This window comes from Anabrus simplex, chromosome 4 (genome assembly GCF_040414725.1).
Source record: "Anabrus simplex isolate iqAnaSimp1 chromosome 4, ASM4041472v1, whole genome shotgun sequence".
Classification (NCBI taxonomy): domain Eukaryota; kingdom Metazoa; phylum Arthropoda; class Insecta; order Orthoptera; family Tettigoniidae; genus Anabrus; species Anabrus simplex.
Genome location: NC_090268.1, coordinates 120,782,028 through 120,802,526, shown reverse-complemented (window position 1 = coordinate 120,802,526; position 20,499 = coordinate 120,782,028). Strand labels below are relative to the sequence as shown.

General features: G+C 42.0%; 1 protein-coding gene across 1 annotated transcript in view; it reads right to left on the bottom strand.

The window, feature by feature from the left end:
• The window catches only part of LOC136872485 (synaptic vesicle membrane protein VAT-1 homolog-like), a 184,341-nt gene extending 164,888 nt beyond the window's left edge, over positions 1 to 19,453 (bottom strand). Inside the window, exon 1 of the mRNA XM_067146291.2 lies at positions 19,143 to 19,453. Within this exon, the coding sequence (XP_067002392.1) occupies positions 19,143 to 19,384 (242 nt within the window). The 5' untranslated portion in view covers positions 19,385 to 19,453. The remainder of the gene's footprint in view (positions 1 to 19,142) is intronic.
• Positions 19,454 to 20,499: the final 1,046 nt, after the last annotated feature.

The window sequence follows — 20,499 nt, the reverse complement described above, 5'->3', positions numbered from 1 at the left end:
TTACGTAACTGCACTGCAATGAGGAGTAAGGAACTGGCCTGGCATATAAGACAATTTCAAGGCATTCAGCGGAATGCGGCGAGGCGCTAACACTCCATGTTAAGGGGAGACTCCACAAAAAATTATTTTCTACTTTGTAGATTTCAACAAAATTTTGGAATCATGTTTATCACGTTAATATGTAGCAATGCCAAGAACGTCATTGGTTCTTGAATCGAGTATTTTAATGGCATTTTTTAAAACCAACACTTTGTATTCAGACCACAATTTTTTCATTCCAGATATTTTTAGGTAGTCCTACGCATTCACTTTATAAGAAATGTTATTCATGTACTTTGTTATATTTTGAAATTCCAAACCTACATTTTCTTTATATGTATATAAGTGTCAAAACAGAAAACGACTCATTTCCTGCAATATTAATGCATACAAGAATGGAGATGCTTCATGACTACATTCTGAAATAAATCACTGAGGTGGTTTAACATTTAGGTTCAAAAAGTTCGCACTGAAGGCAAAAGAAAAAGCTCAAGTTACGGGAAAATGGATTTTAAGTAAATGAATGGTAGTTCAAAAGAACACACCGAAATTATCCAGCACCGTATGTTTGCACTTCTTCAATGATCTGCATTTAGTGCGGTCACCCAAGGTAGCAGATTCACTATCAATTGTTTATCTCTTACATTTATAATTTTTTACCCAGCATTTTCTTAAATATTTTCAAGGAACTTTGAAATTTATGGAACATTCCCCTAAAGTATTCCAATCTCTTACTCTTCCTATTCAGAAATAATTGCCCCAATCTGTCCTCGAATTCTATCTTCACAATATGATCTTTCCTACTCAAAAGCTCTACTCAAGATTATTCTTCTACTTATGTCATTCCACACGCCATCTCACCTGTGACAGCTTGAAACATACCACATAGTCTAGTGTCTCATCTTCCTCCCAAGTTTTTCCAGTCCAATGTTGGAAACATTTTAGCAACACTACTCCTTTGTCGGTAGTCACCCAGGACAAATCGTGCTACTTTCCTTTGAATTTGTTCGTTTTCGTATCAAGTAGTCCTAGTGAGGGTCTCACGCACTGCAGCCATACTCTGCGGCCTTATATGCCCACTCCTTTACATCCTTACTACAACCCCTAAATACTCATAACCACGTGAAGAGATATGATTACCCCAATGAAGACAATTATATTAACACCTAGGTCTTTCAGTGTTCTCCGTGAGGTACTTTTTTTGCTATGGGCTTTACGTCTTATGGCGACGATGGGATAGGAAAGGCCTAGGAGTTGGAAGGAAGCGGCCGTGGCCTTAAGGTACAGCCCCAGCATTTGCCTGGTGTGAAAATGGGAAACCACGGAAAACCATTTTCAGAGCTGCCGATAGTGGGATTCGAACCTACTATCTCCCGGATGCAAGCTCACAGCCGCGCGCCTCTACGCGCACGGCCAACTCGCCCGGTCCACGAGGTACTATCACCCCATCAACACAATTAAAACTCAGGACTTTTGTAATTTCAAAACTATGGTAGTCACTACTTCGCACTATTTACATTATGAGAAGTAATACTTCGTAGAAGTTACTATTTCCACAATGACACCTTTTGCCGTTGCTCCCTGACTGGCACCACTTCCGAGTTTACTAAGCTATAACAAGATTCTGGCAACCTAATCGCTGTAAAAAAAAAAAAAAAAAAAGCAAACTAATGAATTTTACTCAAAATTACGTAACTGCTGCATTTTTATCCCACTCTGAATCGCTACATGTCTACGAAATGCAATGAGCGGACATTGGAACACAAGTGTTAAGAATGTTGTTCTAAAGGCGATAGAAATAAACTGCTTGGCAGTTGTCAATGTGCCACGCCCTCATGCAGTCCACATTTCAAATATTTTTTAGACATCTGTAATTTGAATACAGCCAAGTTCATTTGGGAGGGTAAGCATTCAAGATGAGAAATACCTATATTTTTTAGAATACATTAAAGTTTTAGGCTAGAGTCTCCTTAAATACAATTTATGAACAGATTGCTAATAAAGAAATGTTAAAACAGGGTAATCACGATATTTCCTTCCATAAGATGCGAAGATCATGGAAAGATCTTTCGAAGAATCAAACAAAAAGGATAAACGATTCAGGAAAATAACATGCCAACAGGAAACGAGATTTTTACAGGCTGCAGAGCTGAGGTCACCTGGACCATAACCTTCCTTCAGAAGTTTCATCTGCAACAGCAGCAGACTTCAGCGATGCTGCAGCTCTTGTGTCGTCAGGTTGTAGTGATCGTTTTAAGAAAAGTTCAACTGGGCAATCACCTCCAACAGAGGGTAAAAATTGAACGAGTCCGACACTTCGATAATTGAAGATATCTGCCAAAGAAAGGCATGGGCCACGAAGGGCGTAAAAATTAAAGACTCTAGGCTTCAAACACCGTCAGGGTCGGAAAAGAAAATTCACCAAGGAAAACCACTTTACATTAACTAAAATTATTTAAACTGCTCTGGATTATACATTTATTGTCCAGCTCGTGTCTTGCTAATAATGGAAGTCTTGAGAGTGATCAGAAAGGCTCGTTTGTGTGCTGAGTGCGAGGAATGTGGAGAGAATCTTTGCACATAGTAAGACAGAAAGGGACGAAGAACAGTGGAACGAGATATTCAGAGCGGAAATGTACATTTAAAATATCATGGTAGGAACTCTGGTCAGCTCTGTCACCTAATGTGCAGCGACGTCCTCTCTCCACCTTAGAACTTGCCGAGTTTACTTACGTCGCACAGAAAGGTTTTGTGCCAATGAGATTGACAGGACACAGCCAGGATTAGGAAGGAAGCTAACGTGGCCTTACGATACGAAAACTGCAAAACACAAAAACCATCTAAGACAGCCGAAAGCTCGCGGCTAGGTGACCCAAACCGCGTAGGCAAATTGTTCGCTGTTGCCAAAACTGATTTCTGAACTTGAGGTTTCCGTTTCTTGTAATGGCAGCAAAGGACACTGCTCTAACTGGTTAATACTGCAAGAGGAGGTGGTGATTCAAATCTTGGCTGTGACTGTACGAGACTAATTGTTTTTTTATTTTGCTAGTGGCTTTACGTCGCACCGCACACAGATAGGTTTTATGGCGACGATGGGATAGGAAAGGCCTAGGAGTTGGAAGCGGCCGTGGCCTTCAGGTACAGCCCCAAAATTTGCTGGTGTGAAAACTGGAAACCACGGAAAACCATCTTCAGGGCTGCCGACAGTGGGATTCGAACCCACTATCTCCCGGATGCAAGCTCACAGCCGTGTACCCATAACCGCACGGCCAACTCGCCCGGTGAGACCAATTGTAATTTGATATGTAATAACTCAAAATCTCGCTGTTGCATTACTACAGTTATTGGATTGTAGAGTAGAATAATGCCATTAATGGAGACTTACGGACAAACAATTTTATTTTTCTGCATTGCGGTTAAATTTCGAAGTACGGCACCAGTTCGAGACAGTGAGGGCACTAGCTGCATCTGCTGGACTCAATCCCGCTAAATATACTGCAATGGTCAGCAAAGATTACAGCATTTTCTGTTTCATTATTTGAAAGACAGTAGATCGTCCAAACACTAGGAATAAAGAGAAAGACTACTGCCTTGTGGGACTCTGGAGGAGTCATTACTACTCTTTGCCAACGGTTACGAAGCAAGAAATATCAGAAAACCGGCGTGTATATTAAATTATTCAAAGAGCTTGTGGAATAGCCGAGTATGGTCTACACCTACAGAATAGACAGCTTTGAAGATTTATACGTAGCAGATATCCAGTGATTCAGCTGCAAAGGCATGCGTTGCAAAATTATAATGTAGCGAGATCTAATTTGTTAGAATACCTAACCCACAGTATTTTATGACTCAATAGTTACGGCTTAATAAGGCCAAGTTTTGTTGCACAATTTAGTAGGGCAGGTTTTCTGTCGCCGTCCGGTTTCTTTTTTCGAAAAAAGACCTATAGAGGCTTGAATGCTCGTTTTACCGAGAGCTACGCAGCTCAGGATCTGCCATAGTAGATTAGCCGCGAAGTAAAAGCCGGACAAGGGGTTTATGTACGCCTTTACACCATTTTCTATTCCTTCCTACTTTCACTCTGCGAATGCCTCTGGCATTGTCCCCGGTGCCTCGAACAGAGCACTGGGAGACTGAACACGAGCCTCTCAAGCTAAGTGACACCAATATGGACCAACCTCTCCACCATATCACCGCAAAACAAAGCACGCTGCACAGTTTGAGTCGCGTAGATGTAAGCTTACATTTGGGAAATGGTAGGTTCGAACCCTACAGTCTGCAGTCCTGAAGATCGTATTTAGTGGTTTCCCCATTTTCATATCAAGGTGTACATCAAAGCACAGCCAGACTTTCTAGTACTATACCTCTACCACACTTTCGTCGCAGAAAACCAATGCGTTCTTGAGACGTTTAAGTCCTTAGGGGAGAGTAATGAAGACATTCTAGACCACACAGCACCGTCTCGTTGGTTCAGGTAGGGCCTCAACCGTGAGAAATTATAGCCTGTCTGACGCCTCGAGTGCTAAAAATTTAGAGCTAGCGCCTGGATCGAGTTCCTTGCTGTGGAATCATGAATGGTCCGAATATGACCTGGTGTTTGACTGCTAGGCCAGTATGTAGTGGACGATCAATGCATTTATTATACATTTTAATTTTGAATGGATCCCATACACAGAATTTCCGAAGAGCAAGTAATTTTAACAATCTCTCGCAGATCGAGATTTGAATACCTGTAGACCATTTTAATTTAAAAAAAAAACAGCACATAATGGAAATTTAAAATGTTTCACTCTTCAACACGTTGCTGGATTATCTTCTGGAGGAGTAATAAAGAAATAATGGCGGGTTCGATGAAGGCAACACCGAAGGAGCAGAATCCCAATAAACTAGGAACGATCTAAGCCCCGAGGGTGAATTTTAAATAAGGCGTGAGTGTTTAATGTACCGGTCTCTTACCAAGCACTTTACACGTGCAGAGACTTCTTCCCTAAAGTCAAGAGGAAGTTCAATATTGGTTAAACTTTACGATATTATACATGTATCGATTGCCTACTGTATACAGGGCGAGAGTACTTTGGTATACAACACACCTGCATCTGCATTTCTTATCACACCCTTTTTTTTTTTTCAGTGAAGGATAACTTTTGCAATAAACTTTCTGCCGTGGCCAATATCGTGCAAATTATATGTTGATCCAAAGGAGAAGGAAAAATCATAGACCTATGAACGTGTGTCATTCGATCAAGGGCGTAAGAACTACAGGGTTATTGCTTTGAAATGAACTCGAGGAAATCTGGTTCAACAAGGGAAGATTTATTCAGTCTAGGCTTACCTTAATTTTAGGTCCTATTGTAATTAAGCTGCGTTGTAACGTTGAGTAAATCTGTATGAATTTCTTTATTAACAAGAAATTCTAGTAAAAATGGTTACAAAATAGTTACAAGATCGCTTTCCTTTGTAGCCTGTGCAGAACGGAGATTTCTAGCCCACACACTGCCCGAGCTGTCAGTGGAGAGATTTGTCTATTAATGTCATTCCACGCTATAAGTTTGAGTGGTGTCTTTAAAAGTATGAAAGATCACAATATGAAGATAAAGTTTGAATTCAAGAGAACAAACTGTTTATAGGAAAGGGAGTTAGGGATTGGAACAACTTACCACGGAAGATGTTCAATAAATATCCAATTTCTTTGAAATCATTTACTGTAAGAAAAGGGTAGGAAAACAGATAGGGAATCTGCCACCTGGGCGACTGTCCTAAATGCAGATCAGTATTGACTGACTCACTTGGCTTAAATGCAAGGATTATCGCCACTGTCGAGATAGGAGGGCGATAGAAAACCAACACTCGCTCCTGCGGAAATCGCGGTCATCAGTCGATCCGCAGGAAACTGTACGATTAAATTAGACAACGAACGGAAGAGGAGCAGTGTACAGAATTCGGTACTCCCTCTGAAGTGAGGGGGGGGGGGTAATAACTGGGAAGAACGCAAAACCAAAGAGTCTACGTCAGTATGAAAACTGGAGTTTGCCAACTGAAGCAGAAAAAAAAAAAAAAAAAGCAATGTTAATTTTCTGCGGCAAGATCTCTTGATCATAACTATGGGATATCAGCTATGGAAGTCAATTCTACATGCCTTGGTTGGAATTCGAACTACGATAGTCTGAGCACCCAGCGATGATCCTACTCTGCTATCACGCCCAAAGACAAAAGTTTAAGTGTGTCGGCAGAGTCCCCCTAACAGTCACGTCAAAGCTCACCTCTGGCGTAGCGGTAATCAAATGAAAACTGCGAAGTAGAGAGCAATTGTTGAACATTCAAGATGTTAAAATATCATACCAGGAACGTAAGCTTTATGTATGACGCTCAAACCTTCCCATCAAAATTGTAGTGTATAAATGAAAGCAATTCGATACATAATATATACTGCCATTGCTACCACTTTACTCCAGTTTCATTTGATTACTTTTTTATCCATTTAATTAGCCTTTGTCTTAACGTATTGAACAATTGATAAGCAACATTGAAAAAGTAAAAATTCTCAGTCTACACTAGTCAGGGATTGGCACGCGTGCAACACTTCCGTGCACGATGCACACTACTTCACTGTTGTCAAGCGAGAGCCACCTCTTTTTTAAAAAAATTATTTGGCTTTAGATCAGTTACAGACCAAACAGCCACCTGGATATTACAGTATGCTGGTTTGAACTTTACAATTCATTACAAGTCATTGTCACAGTGTGGAATATCACCTCTCGAATTATCACCCGTCGTCCTGCGAATTCAGGTGTTCCCGCACCCAGCCTGGTCACACTTCAGGTCTCCTTGATCGCAACTTCCCGGAAGGAAGCACGTAGCCCTCGCTCCCCCTACAGAAACAGGTTTTGACCTGTCCAAGCAGGGGAGAACCAACTACAGTACTACGATGATGCAGTTATCAGTGCAACAAGACAATTCACCACGGACATTGTGTGTAGATTCTAGCAGTGCGTGTGTTACCGCCAGCACAAGTCTGCATTAATCTGACTAACGCTGTTAGTAACAATATTTACCAGTCCAATTATCACCTTTTCCAGTCACGTTGCATCTCTTCAGTTCACTGTTTCTATAGAAAGAACCATGCTTAGTAAAGAAATCTTTCCAGGAAAATGGCTAGATTTAGCAAGAAAATTCATGAATATTTTTCGTAGAAAATTCAGTCCTAAGACTTCGTGAGCATTTCTTAAAATAGAACGAACAGTTATACAGGTTCACAGCTCACCTAACGGGCCATTTGACATCACAAAACTGGAGGAACGTGTAACTTAAGGAGTTACCCACGGTGCACTAAAGTTCTATTGCACAGATGAGCTATGTTAGACTTCTGTTCAGAAGACACTGGAGCGGGACCATTAAACTGATACCTGCACAATCACGCGGAGAGTATGTTTACTCCCATCACCATCAATAATGTACAATATGAATATAGAAAGAACTTTCAGAAAATAACTGCATACCCCACCCCCCATGGCACTACAGCCCTTAAAGGGCCTTGGCCTACCAAGCGACCGCTACTCAGCCCGAAGGCCTGCAGATGAGGTGGTGTGTGGTCAGCACAACGAATTCTCTCTGCCGTTATTCTTGGCTTTCTAGACCGGGGCCGCTATCTCACCGTCAGATAGCTCCAATTCTTATCACGTAGGCTGAGTGGACGTCCAACCAGCCCTCGGCTCCAGGTAAAAATCCCTGACCTAGCCGGGAATCGAACCCGGGGCCTCCGGGTAAGAGGCAGACACGCTACCCTTAAACCACGGGGCCAGCGAAATAACTGCATACAGCCAGAGTAATATTGTGCATTATGCCGACAGCAATTTATTGCAGGTAAAATTATGGGTAGTGTAACATTTGCTATACGAAAATAAAACAAGCTTAAAGCTAATTCCGGGCAGGAATGCAACCATTATAAAATGCAGGCACGAATACACGCAATTAAAGATGTTATGTATACCGAGTACTTCAAAATGTCAACCGAGTCTTACATTTGAATCAGTTGTCATGATACCGCAAGTTTTCTAACAAATATTGCAGAGATCCATTTCATGAAGGGACGTGCCAACGTGTGAATTACAACTGAACTGCTTGAAATACCGCTAGAAGTACACGATTCTGTTCGCATCTAATGTTGAGCCTGACACATTCATTGAGCATGAACTACGTTGTAACAGTTTCAAATGAGAGTTTTATCTCTGAAACCGAGTCCGGAGCTATGTTCCTCAGTACCAGTAATGTTAACTACACTTTCGCTTTTCGGAGACGCCGAGGTGCCGGAATTTTGTCCGTAGGAGTTCTTCCACGTGCCAGTAAATCTACCGAAGAGGCTGACTTATTAAAGCACCTTCAAATGCCACAGGACTAAACCTGCCAAGTCGGGCTCAGATGGCCAGCGCTCTACCGTCTGCCTGACAGCTCTGTCAGTACCGTTTTTCTAGTTTCGTTACGTTGGAGGCTACACAACCAAGCATTATACAGTATAATTTTGAGACTAATAGTGACTTTCAGATTCGTTCAGTGTCCTCAATTTTCAGAGTTGACAAGTTTGACATTCATGCGAGTGTGTAATCAAACGAAGGCACACTTTAAGAGTTGGTTAGCAAAAATAAAGCTGATTGGCCAAGTAAACTAAATTGCAAGGTACAAAAGTGACCAATGTAATAAAATAAGCACCTGAAAGACTGATATGCTTTAAACATTATCCCACTTTCTGAAAAAAAAGAGATCGACTGAAAACCAAGACCCTAAGTAAAAGAATGACAGGAACACACTTATACTCTCTGGAAGGGTTTAAATGATATCCTGACTGCCAAGATCGTTAAGGCATCGAATCGATACCGTGGTTAGCCGGCTCGAGTCCCGTTGGTCGAAAAAATGTTTATGAGGATGTTAGTCGGCAGGGTAAAGAGGCGACATATTTCTAATCGCTGGACTGTATGCCAAAGTCTGGATTAAATTCAAAGCCTCTCCGCAGCGTTCATATGGAGTGAAGACAAATAACACTCGATGGGGATTTGTCCGTCAGATGAGAATGTTAAGCCTTGAACAGACCCATTGGTGCTATTTGACAGAAGTAGGCTATGCGCCGGTACCGGATTTCACCTCATAAATACATTTACTCTTTTGTAATTTCTTATTCTTTTATAACTGGTGTACCAACATACCAAAGATACAAACTTTTTCATTCATACTTGAAAACTTCAAATCTGATTTCTCTAAGAACATTTAAATTATACCGTAATTTTCATCTCCAGTTTATCTCTAGAATCTGTACTTTAAAATATGTTTTTCTTATAACTCATTTTCTTCTATTTTGACAGCATGTTATTTTAATATATCTGCTGGTGTAACTGGGGCTTTGCCCTGTTTTAGCAACAATTTTTTTTTTCTAGTGGCTTTACGTCGCACCGACACAGATAGGTCTTATGGCGACGATGGAATAGGATAGGACTAGAAGTTAGAAGGAAGCGACCGTGGCCTTAATTAGGGTACAGCTCCAGCATTTGCCTGGTGTTAAAATGGGAAACCACGGAAAACCATCTTCAGGGCTGCCGACAGTGGGATTCGAACCATTATCCCCCGGATGCAAGCTCTCAGCTGCGCGCCCCTAACCGCGCGGCCAACTCGGCCGGTGAAAAGTGTTTGCCCGAGGATTCTGACAGACTATCCCAGAATGTGAATGAACTTCGAGGAAAGCATGAACTGACCCTGTGAAATTTCAAGCGGTTACTTCTCGAGCTCGGTTATTCCAATGACCGGTCGTGTGAAAACTTCGTGAGAGTTGAAGTTAATGGTTAATAGTAGTCCGCCCACTTAATATGAGCAGTATTAAACTGGTCTTACCACCATCCGTCTCCTATGGGGGTGAATTAAATCATGTATTAACAACTAGCAACAGTGGTTTATTACTTAAGGGGAAAACGAGAATACAGTAGTCCTCTGGCGATCCTACTCGTAAAAGAAAAGATTAGACACTTCCAAGAATCGTGGTAGGCATAAGGCAAGACTGCCACGAAAGGCATGAACATTTTAGACAGAACTAATATAACTAGGGTTGCAAGAGAACAAGACGTGACAAAGGGGAAGTCTGATAAGGTTCTGACGAATAAACAAGAATGCCAGGAAGAGCAAGAGTACTTTTAGTCATAAACCCACGCTTCCAAACAGAGTTCCCTTTAGTAACTAACGCCCCCACCCACGGGAGCAGCCAAGAACGATAGTTAAGTTTCCATGGGGGTTGGAAATCTATTTGAATACGCTTTCCGTACTCAGTAAGTTACCCGTTTCCTTGTAAGATTCAATCCATAATCGGATCGATTTGAATAAGATAGTCTTGACACCCTTAGAGTACGAGATCGTGCGAGGCCGTACGAGAATAATCTGACAGGTAGAGTTTGACAGAAAGGACCAACACTAACCAAAACAGTAACTAAAGTCCTCGTGAATTATTACCAAAGGAATTTAAAGTCAGTGATACAAACTTTTTTTATGTACAGCCTACTAATACTACATATACAAGGAGCAGTAAGCTGAAATCAAGCGAACACTAACGAAATCACAGGAAGCACAAACTACGATCGACCATCCGTAGCATTTTCAAATCTATTTCAATACGTTCCGGGTTTCTATGATACTATATCCGTATTGAGTAAGATTCGATCCCACTTTAAGACTCAATACGAACCGAGTCCCCGTTTCCATGAGGTATTTGGTACGGAAAGCGTATTCAAATCAATTTGAATTCCCCATGGAAACGTGTTAAAGGACTAAAATCAATGGACAAAAAACCTATGAGTTTTCGTGATCACTGTCATGGGACCTCCTCACTCCTACGTGAAAACCGAACCACGTGAATGGGACCATTTCAAAAACCTCCCTATACACTGACCAGCATTCGAAACCGCGACCACCTTAATGAGAAACCAATGACTGATTGGGTGACTAACCTGCGAGTGTTAAATGCTGTAGTTTCATGCTATGAACAATGCGGAACCGAGAAAATTATTCCAAATATGATATCAGGGAAGTGTTGCAAAGCCATCAAATTCTGCAAAAACAGCGGAAGTTCCAAGGCATCTATTGGGAAAGCTTCCTGGTCGCTCAACTATAAAAGCTTCAGCGAAATGTCTACAACTGCTGAGCGGCGCAGCAGATGTTTTAAAGAGCCAGCTGTTTGTATAATAGGGGATCGAACTGACCTGACTCACGTGACAGAACCTCGTAGCGCAAAACACTTCCTGAGCAACAACAAGATCCTTTTAAATATACTATATGAGGTGGAAAATTAACCACTGGAATTTCTCTTGACGTGCGAAATATTTTCACGATACTTCATCATCATCATCATCATCTATTTAACACGACAGGTCACCAGGTGGCAATGATCGCTAAGGCGTAAAGTTTGTCACACCGTCGTTAGCCGGTTCGAGTCCAGTTGGTAAAAAAATCACTGACTTAGGATATTGGCCGGCAGGGTAGGCGAGGTGAAGTTACACAATTTCGAATCACTATACCGAGTGCCAAAAGTCTGGATTAAATTATAAACGTCTCCGCAGTGTTGCTATGACATACGACTATTGTGATTCCTCCATCGGATGGAGACGAAGCTTGAGCAGATCCCTCGGTGCTATTCTACAGGAATGAGTTATGTGCCTGCGCCGGGTTTTACACTCCCTACTATCATGCATCCCGTAATTTATTTCATCATTAACTATTCTGAAGACGTGAGGAAGGGCACTGCCGTAAAACTATACGAAGCTATTTTTCTGACCTAGTTATTTTCCAAGTTCTATTTCCATACAATACGAGTCAATCCTCCAGGAAAGTCTTCCTTGCTTGTGCTAGCTGCATTTTACGTCTTTGCTTCTACCATCGTTATACAAAAAAGTAGCATTAACCAATCTAAATATTTTATACGTCACTTGATTTTGATCCTTAGCATTCCGTTACTTATGGTTTGGATTTACAGCATTTATAGAGAGTTACTCCAAGACTGCCCATAAGAAATTTAGTATAGCTTTGGTACTATTACTGCGAAATATAGGTTAGAGATTCAACATGGTATGGCTCGGATGACTTCACAATGCACTCCGACTTAACGTCGTCGCGTTTTACACAGCTATGAACAAGTCCCTTGCCGTGCTGCTAGTGTCCCGCAGCCACAAAAAGGAGCCTGGCCTCGCAGATTGGCTCGGACACTCCAAAGTGACAGACAGGTTAGAGATACACTCGCATCAAAGGTAGACACTTCGCAACGCCATGACAGTTTCAAACTTGCGATGTTATTTTCACCGAAAATGGCAGCCCTTTGGCTACACATGTGAGCTCTATAGGAGGCAATACGAAAATGCCTTTACCACAGTTGGTCAAAAGCAACGAAAATGGTCGTATTTACTACTATTACACTTAATTCTTGTACCTGGCAAGCATCAAGGATCCCCACCTGCTATTTCAGGTATTTTAAAACCTTTTTCTATCATTCCAAACATGCTGGGTGCTTACCAAAGAATGTACTTTTGAACATATGTCCTAACCACTTATGGTTCTGAGACTCCAAGCAGCCGAAATTTTCTCCTTCAAGAGTTCTCTAACGAGCCAGTAATTTGCAGAGAGGAGGCACCTTCATATACAGTACCACTGTTCGGTTACGTCGAAAAACTCACGGACTAAAATTAGTTTAAAAGAGTATCAAAACTCACGACCACAAACTAGTAGCTAAATTAACATTCTAATTGGTCAAAATTCACGACTCCGGACAGCAGGTGCTTGCGATGACTGCAGGAGGGATGAGGTGACTCACGCTGCCCTTCATCCCATGTTTGTCCACCCACTTTTACAATGGGATATCCCATGTATTAACGGGAATTATCACCCTACACGAACCAAATTCTCTACGTGTAACTCTGATCTTTAACTCAGTTATTCTGCTTTGTGTGATCGCACGGTGTCAACTTAATTGCTTACTTCGCAAAAGGGTAATTAATACACAGCCGTTATAGGTTTTACAAGATAGAAAAGTCGGGCGAAACTGTATGGTTTTGTCATAAAAGACAGTCATCCGCGTGTCTCAGTAAAGTTATAATTGAAAGTGACAATAGAGTTAAGTGAAAAACTCGGTGTGTGTACCTGATGTCCGTGGGTTTCTCAACCCTCTGTCGCGAGGCTACACGACAGAGCCCACCTCTTAAAAAAAAAAAAAAAAGTGCCAATTACCAGAGAGCACGCAGTTCCCGCTGGCGTAACATTTGACATTTTCCCACAATTTCTATTACAATTTCAAACATCTACAGTCGTAATATGTGGAGGGTGGACATTTATCCATTCAAAGAAGAAATGGCCCGGCTCATTGAGTTGGCCCAGGTATAGAAACCCCCACTCTTACTAATCCTCTTCTTGGAATTAGTGAATTTTGATACTTGTGAGTTCTGAGAAGACACGCACTGCACTCATCCAGGTTCGAACTCTCCAGCTTTGGTTCAAATTCAGCACCCTACCGTCTGAGACGCTCAGTCCTGCCATTCAAAGAGAAGGAAGATTCAAGGTTACGGTAAAATAAAATAGAACATTGAACATGCGATAGAGAATAGCAATAACAGCAGATATGTACTGTATAGCTGCGGCAAGGCATTTAACTTGCCATAGACTAGGCAGGAAAACTCTTTACACGTTAGTTTTCTGTCTAAATAGTACACAGTTCACTGTAGGTCTGCTTTGCACCTTAATTTCCGTTATGAAAAAACTACCTTATTGCATGTATTCACATTTTAATTAATGTAACTACCTCTCCCGAGCTTGCTAGCGGAGAGCCAAAAGCAGTCTCCGTACAGGCCATAAAGGCCCTTGGAGTGGAAGGTAGAAGCTTCCACTATCTGCAAAATATCGAGCGAGTTTGCCCTGCAGTTAGGTCTCGTAGCTGTGATCCTCTGTGGGTGGGAGTGGCAAAGTAACGCCGATGGTATCCCCTGCCTGTCGCAAGAGACTAACTTCAAGGGGCCCCAGGGGCTGAACTTTGGAATGTGGGTTGGTGACCACGGGGCCCCTAGCCGATTCCCGGCATTGCTTCCACTTGTACCAGGCTCCTCACTCGTCTATACTACCAGACCTCCCTTGGCCAACTCCTTTTCCGACCCTGACGGTACCAGGTGTAGCGACCTTTCGAGCCTCATTTTCACGCCCTCCGGGGCCCTTTTCTTTCTTTGGCGGATACCATTTTTGAAGAGTGTGATCCTTTCCAATTCTGTATCTGATTAGTGTTATACGAGTATTATTGCCTAGTTGTACCTCTTAAGGGAGGACCTACACCACTGAATTTAGAAAAAGTGATGTATTCAACTTTTTCCCCAGCACTGGAAATTAATACTAAAAGGAAACTTAGTATGACAAACATTCCTTAATATGCCTACATATTTAGAAGTCATATACTAACCTATGCCATTTTATATAATTATACTCAAAATGGCTGCATATCATGGCCACTTTTTTTTTCCTTTTCCCTGATAATTTCCGAACAAATTAATATTTTTTATGATTTCTTTTTTATTATGATTGGTAACGTTATAGCTACAACATGTACTAAAATCAGTTAAGTCTATCAAGTAGAAATATTTTTTATGAAGTTATTTTCAAGTAGTCAATGTTCGTTTGAAAATATTTTTTGGTTATAACTCCGAAAGTACTGCAGATATTAAGCAAACTTTTGCACTCTTATAAAGAGAACAGTTAAAGTTTAAATGAAAGAATAAATTGAAAAGTAGATCTTTTGGTCGCTCAAACGTGTGTCTCCCCTTGAAAAAACCACCACCATACTCGCAGCTGTGAGCTTGCATTCGGGAGATTGGCCAGAACGTCCCAACTTATGCTGGATGCTGCCGAGTCTTTCCGGCACAATTAGTCTGTGTTTGAGACTTCTTAAATGCGCAAGATTCGTGTCGTTAGTTTTACCTGCTCGTTCATTCTTTCTCAGGAACCACCGTCGGCACCCCTGAAAATGGGGTTGTGGTTTCATATTCTCACACCAGAAAAAATGATTGGGCTGTACCGTAAGGCCATGGCTGGTACCTTCCCAATCCTAGCCCTTTCCTATCCTTGCGTCGCGGAAAACCCATGTGTGTACGACGTTAAACCACTAACAAATTATATAGGCCTATCCGTAACGTATGTAGGATAGAGTAGTCTTATGTCCGACCGCATTTGCACTCTAGAAATCGATCTGAAATTACCGGTGTAGGCTGATAACTTCAATTTATTTTACAAGTCGTTTTACGTCGCACCGACACAGACAGGTCTTATGGCGACGATAGGACAGGAAAGAGGAGCGGGAAGGAATCGGCCGTGGCCTTAAGGTACAGCCCCAGCATTTGCCTGGTGTGAAAATGGGAAACCACGGAAAACCCATCTTCAGGGCTGCCGACAGTGGGGTTCGAACCCACCATCTCCGGAATACTGGCCGAACATAAGCGACTGCAGCCATCGAGCTCGGTGACAGCTTAAAAAATGTGAATATCCTTGAGTGGAAATGGAGACCTTTTCTACTTTCTGACGGGGAATCGAGAGCACCTCCCGGGTAAACCAACAACGCCTTTTCCTGATAGGTGGCCCTTCACAAGCTGATAACCAAGGCAAATTTATCTGTGGAATATGCGTATTATGTTTTTTTAAACGAAAATACGAATTACCATCAGTCTTCGGTCCGCGTGCACGGTCGTGAGAAAGAATAAACGAGCGGATAGAACTAATGCGCGAATTTCGCGCAATTAAGCCGAGCGATTGTGACAGGATTCGACTAGGCAGCATCGAGCATAGGAAGGGGCATTCTCATCAATTGCGCTGCACAGCCGACAAGCGAGCAATTTCCTTCATCACTAAATCAAATGTAGTCCTAAGAATCAATCCCTTTCATTCTTCGAACAGTAAGTGTGGCTGACAGTAGCGGAATCAGACTTCTCACTATGGTGGCCGCGGTGTAGCAATCGCGGACAACTACACGTTTAAAAAAATTACCTTCCTTCAAGAAAGGTAAATTTGCTCTACGATTAAGAATCCAAAAATGTTCATTGACTAGGCATGAATTGCAAATATTGGTGACTGTGCAATGTCCCTGTTTCACTAGGCCCGAAGTGTCACACCCTCAAACTGGAATCAGACTTCATTATCACGTTGACGCCACAGATGTCACAAATGACGAACGTGGACTTGGCATGAAAAAAAAAGAAAAAAAACCGCTTCCGTAAATATGGCACCTTATACCTAGCACTGAAGGGAAAGGGACAAGAATGAAGACAATCCCATAGGAAAGTAGCACTTCAAAACTGCATGGGAACTGCACAATGTCTACTGGTCTAAAATAATGTTATTTGTTTTACGTCCCACTAACTACTCTTTAACGGTTTTCGGAGACGCCGAGGTGCCGGAATTTAGTCCCGCAGGAGTTCTTTTACGTGCCAGTAAATCTACCGACACGAGGCTGACGTATTTGAGCACCTTCAAATACCACCGGACTGAGCCAGGATCGAAGCTACCAAGTTGGGGCCAGAAGGCCAGCGCCTTAACCGTCTGAGCCACTCAGCCCGGCTACTGGTCTAAAGACGGTCAAAATTGTAAGACGATCTGCATACTAAAGGCTCGTCTGGAAGAGTAACTACACACGAGGCCAAACCGGCGACAAGAACGCCTTATCGAATGGGTCATGCCAGACAATATGAAAAGGGATACCAGATCCGAACCAATTCTTCCATTCGGCTTTAGGGTATCACACTTTGAAAGCAACTCTTAAGGGTGGGGCAGCTTTCCGCTGTCAAAACTTGCGTCCCGCGAAACTGGTTCAGAGAACTACCAACAGTATCTAGATATAAAGAAGCATGTAATCAAATGCACTAATACTAACTACTTAATTCATAAAAAATGCAAATCTCATCTAATAGCCCCCCCCCCCCTCCCATTTTTAACCCGCTGTTTAAGAATACTATAACTATGGGAAAACCGCTCAAGATTCATAGTAATGTAATGGACAAATCAAACACTTGTCTGTTTATCCTCCGAGTGTCACCAATGGTTTTGCATACATGAATCTCTAAACAAGTACCCTGAATGAAGTTTTCTCCAACAGACTACTAAAACACCGAACTTTCTGCAACGCTATCTACTCTAGAAAAAAATAAGGATCAAGACCTTATAACAATACGAGCCACTCAAGATTAATGAAACAAACTGAAGGGCGCAACCGAGTGGTATTTCCAGATAACCCTCGGTTTGGTACTCTCTGCAAGGTGCATTCACAGAGCAGACTACCGCGCCCAATACAGTTTAATCCCAGTTACCATTTACGAAGGGATTACGTACAAGTCACGAACATTTCTACCTACTAGTTCAAATCGCAGCACGTAAAATGTTCATCTTCCATTTTATCTACAAAAATAAAGTTCTTAAAAACTACGATTAAAATTAACCGAAAGATCTCTTAAGCAACGTGACCTTCACTGCGAATCAAAAACATGAACAGCGTAAAAATTACCAATTATCTTCCCCATTCTCCAAAACTCCAGTAAAACTACCATTCCAGCAGTTGAGCTGTAAAAAGCACATAAATAAACATGCTTTAAGTAATAAATATTACTAACAACCGAATTGCTAGCAACAGTAAAGTGAAGCGACCGCTGCTTACAGTTTATTTGCCGGACGAAGCTCTTAGCGGCTAAAGGGACGTATTTGACAAGACAGCAGGCATCCAGTTGCCTTCATTACACCCCCGCCTGGCCGCGCCGGAAGGCAGAGCGCCAGATAATGGGCCTGAAACGTTAGCACAGCTGGCAGTAGAATTGTCCAAGGAAATACGAGCAGACGGTTGAACTCCTGGAAGGTTAAGACAATCGTGAGAAATGATAACCACAACTGCGCAAGTATGATGAGTCCGTCTAATCCACGCCCCATTTCACAACCCAGGCACGGTAGCAGATCACTTCAATACTTTCCGAGTCTTAAATTTTTTGAAGTGTTAGGGTTTTAGTACGATTAAGTTTAACTGATTTGCTACACTGTCGCGCAATTAGCGTATTATGGACGAGAAAGAGTAATGAGGCGTCAGATGTTAATTACAAAACAGAGGGAATTAAAACACCTGCATTTAACCAGCACAGTCACAGATACTGGTTTCAGGGATATGGTTGGTCTGCAACAGTTCCACTGAGAGTTAACCAGCAAACTGCTACTGGGTGGAGTCGAGACTGTACGATATTTGACTTTTAGACGAAGATTTAACTTCTTCCTCGTGATCGAAATCACGGAACTATACGTAAAACCACGACTGCGAAGGGATGTTCCTATTGGCATACCAAACTTGAAGTTCAATCCAATTTCAAACATGAACCGGTCTATACTATCAACACCGCAATATCGTAATGAATTCTCGCTACTTCGTATGGAACCGCATTAGGGTGCGGAGCAAGGACTGTATTTTTCTGCAGAATACAAGAGTAAAACCTCAACTATTAGTTTTATTTTTAAATTGTGGGAGTAGGCGCTCCTCGCAAACTTCACCACAGCAATTAAAAGAGGTTGCTGTGGTAGTGAAAGTTATCTTGCCGGACGGACGGCACGCGACGCGAGACAATCTGTTGCCGACTGGACGGCTTTGGGGGTGGTGGAGTATTGATCGACGCCGTCTCGCCACACCCCGCCCCATCAGCCCTTCCGTGACCTATGCCCTTTCCCTTCACTCATACGGGAAGTGATGGTGGGACTTTCCAATATACATATAACTACGACTGCTATTTCAAAACTAATCTCGTAGTTTTCAATACCCAAAAGAACCAAAATAAATATCAGGCACCTGTTGATAGGGATCTACAGATTCGTCAAGTCGTCCCATATGGTGCCATGTGCTTCCTCTTCAGACGTCAGAAGAGAACTAATTATCAACACGAAGCCGCACCGAAATTAAGTACCTAAATAATTTTACAAGCAAAGCACTGGAAACAAAAGTAATAATACGCCAATAACATTAATTACAATATAATATGGTACTTCATCCAAACAAGAAAAGTATAAAAATATTATAGAAATAAGGTTTCTCAACTCACCATGCCTTCACACGAATAAGAACTTCGCCTTCTCCCACTGTCGGTTCTGGTTTCTTCAGTATTTTGACAGATTTTAAACCACCGAAGCCGGTGAGTACGACTGCCCGCATTTCCTTAGGTGGTTGTTCAGGAGTTTTATCTGTCTGCTCAGTTTCTTCTGAAGCTGGCGCGCCATTATCTTGTGGTTGTTCGGTTTTCTCCTCGACCGCCTTGGTTTCCTTCTCTTGCTCTGCTGCCGACATGTCTGTTCAACTCCGTTAGCTCACACAATAAAGATCCTCACTCGATGAACCCAAGCGGCGTTGTGCTGCTGGCTACTCGTGCTCTGAGTCAGCCCTAACAGGTGCCGCACAACGCGCCCGCCAGGAGCGCTCCGCGCGGATAAATAGTTCATCATTAACAACGCAAGACCATTTTAAATGCATACTATAATTTTAATAATATATTTAATTTATGTATTTTATTAATATCCTTATCAATTATTTCAGAAACACTGAACAATATACGTTCCGTAAGGGGCAGGAATACACTTGTGAAGTAGTTCTTATTAAGCTTATTCTCTTCTCGAATACGATCTACAAAAATATTATAATTGTTCTCTTTTTTTAGTTCATATAATAGTCACTCTATAAATATATCAATGCTTTTTTTGAAATATTTCAAATTAATATTATTTAGTTTTCAGTATTATTATTAATGTAGGAGCATAGCGCTGTGTGTTTCGACGGAAGAACGCGTTTTACCCTCGATCACAGCGCGGTGATGTCGAGTCTTGGGAAAAAAAAAAGGGTCGGTAATGTATATGGGGGACATTACTTCCCTCTTCTGAAACACTTTGAGGAAATATTCATCTACATGCTCAGTCATTTTATGCAATGGACTTTCCTGTCATCTTATGAAACATTTTAGACCCATGTAATATCTTTTGAGGTACTTGGGGTATATTATATAAGTATGTATACCGGTACTATTAACAGACTTCTCTGCGCGTTACAGCTGACCCGCCCTTAGAGGCAAGCAAGTTCAGTTGTGACCGTTTCAAACAAAAGTCGATAAATAAAATATATATAATAAAGTAATTTTACGCATCAGACACATTCACATACATAATAATAACAGTGCACGAATAAATAGAAGTCCGTGTAGTGGTTAGTGTGATTAGCAGCCATCCCCGAGGCCCGGGTTCGATTCCCGGCTCTGTCACGAAATTTGAAAAGTGGTACGAGGGCTGGAACGGGGTCCACGCAGCCTCGGAAGGTCAACTGAGTAGAGGTGGGTTCGATTCCCATCTGAGCCATCCTGGAAGTGGTTTTCCGTGGTTTTCCACTTCCCCAGGCAAATGCCGCGATGGTACCGA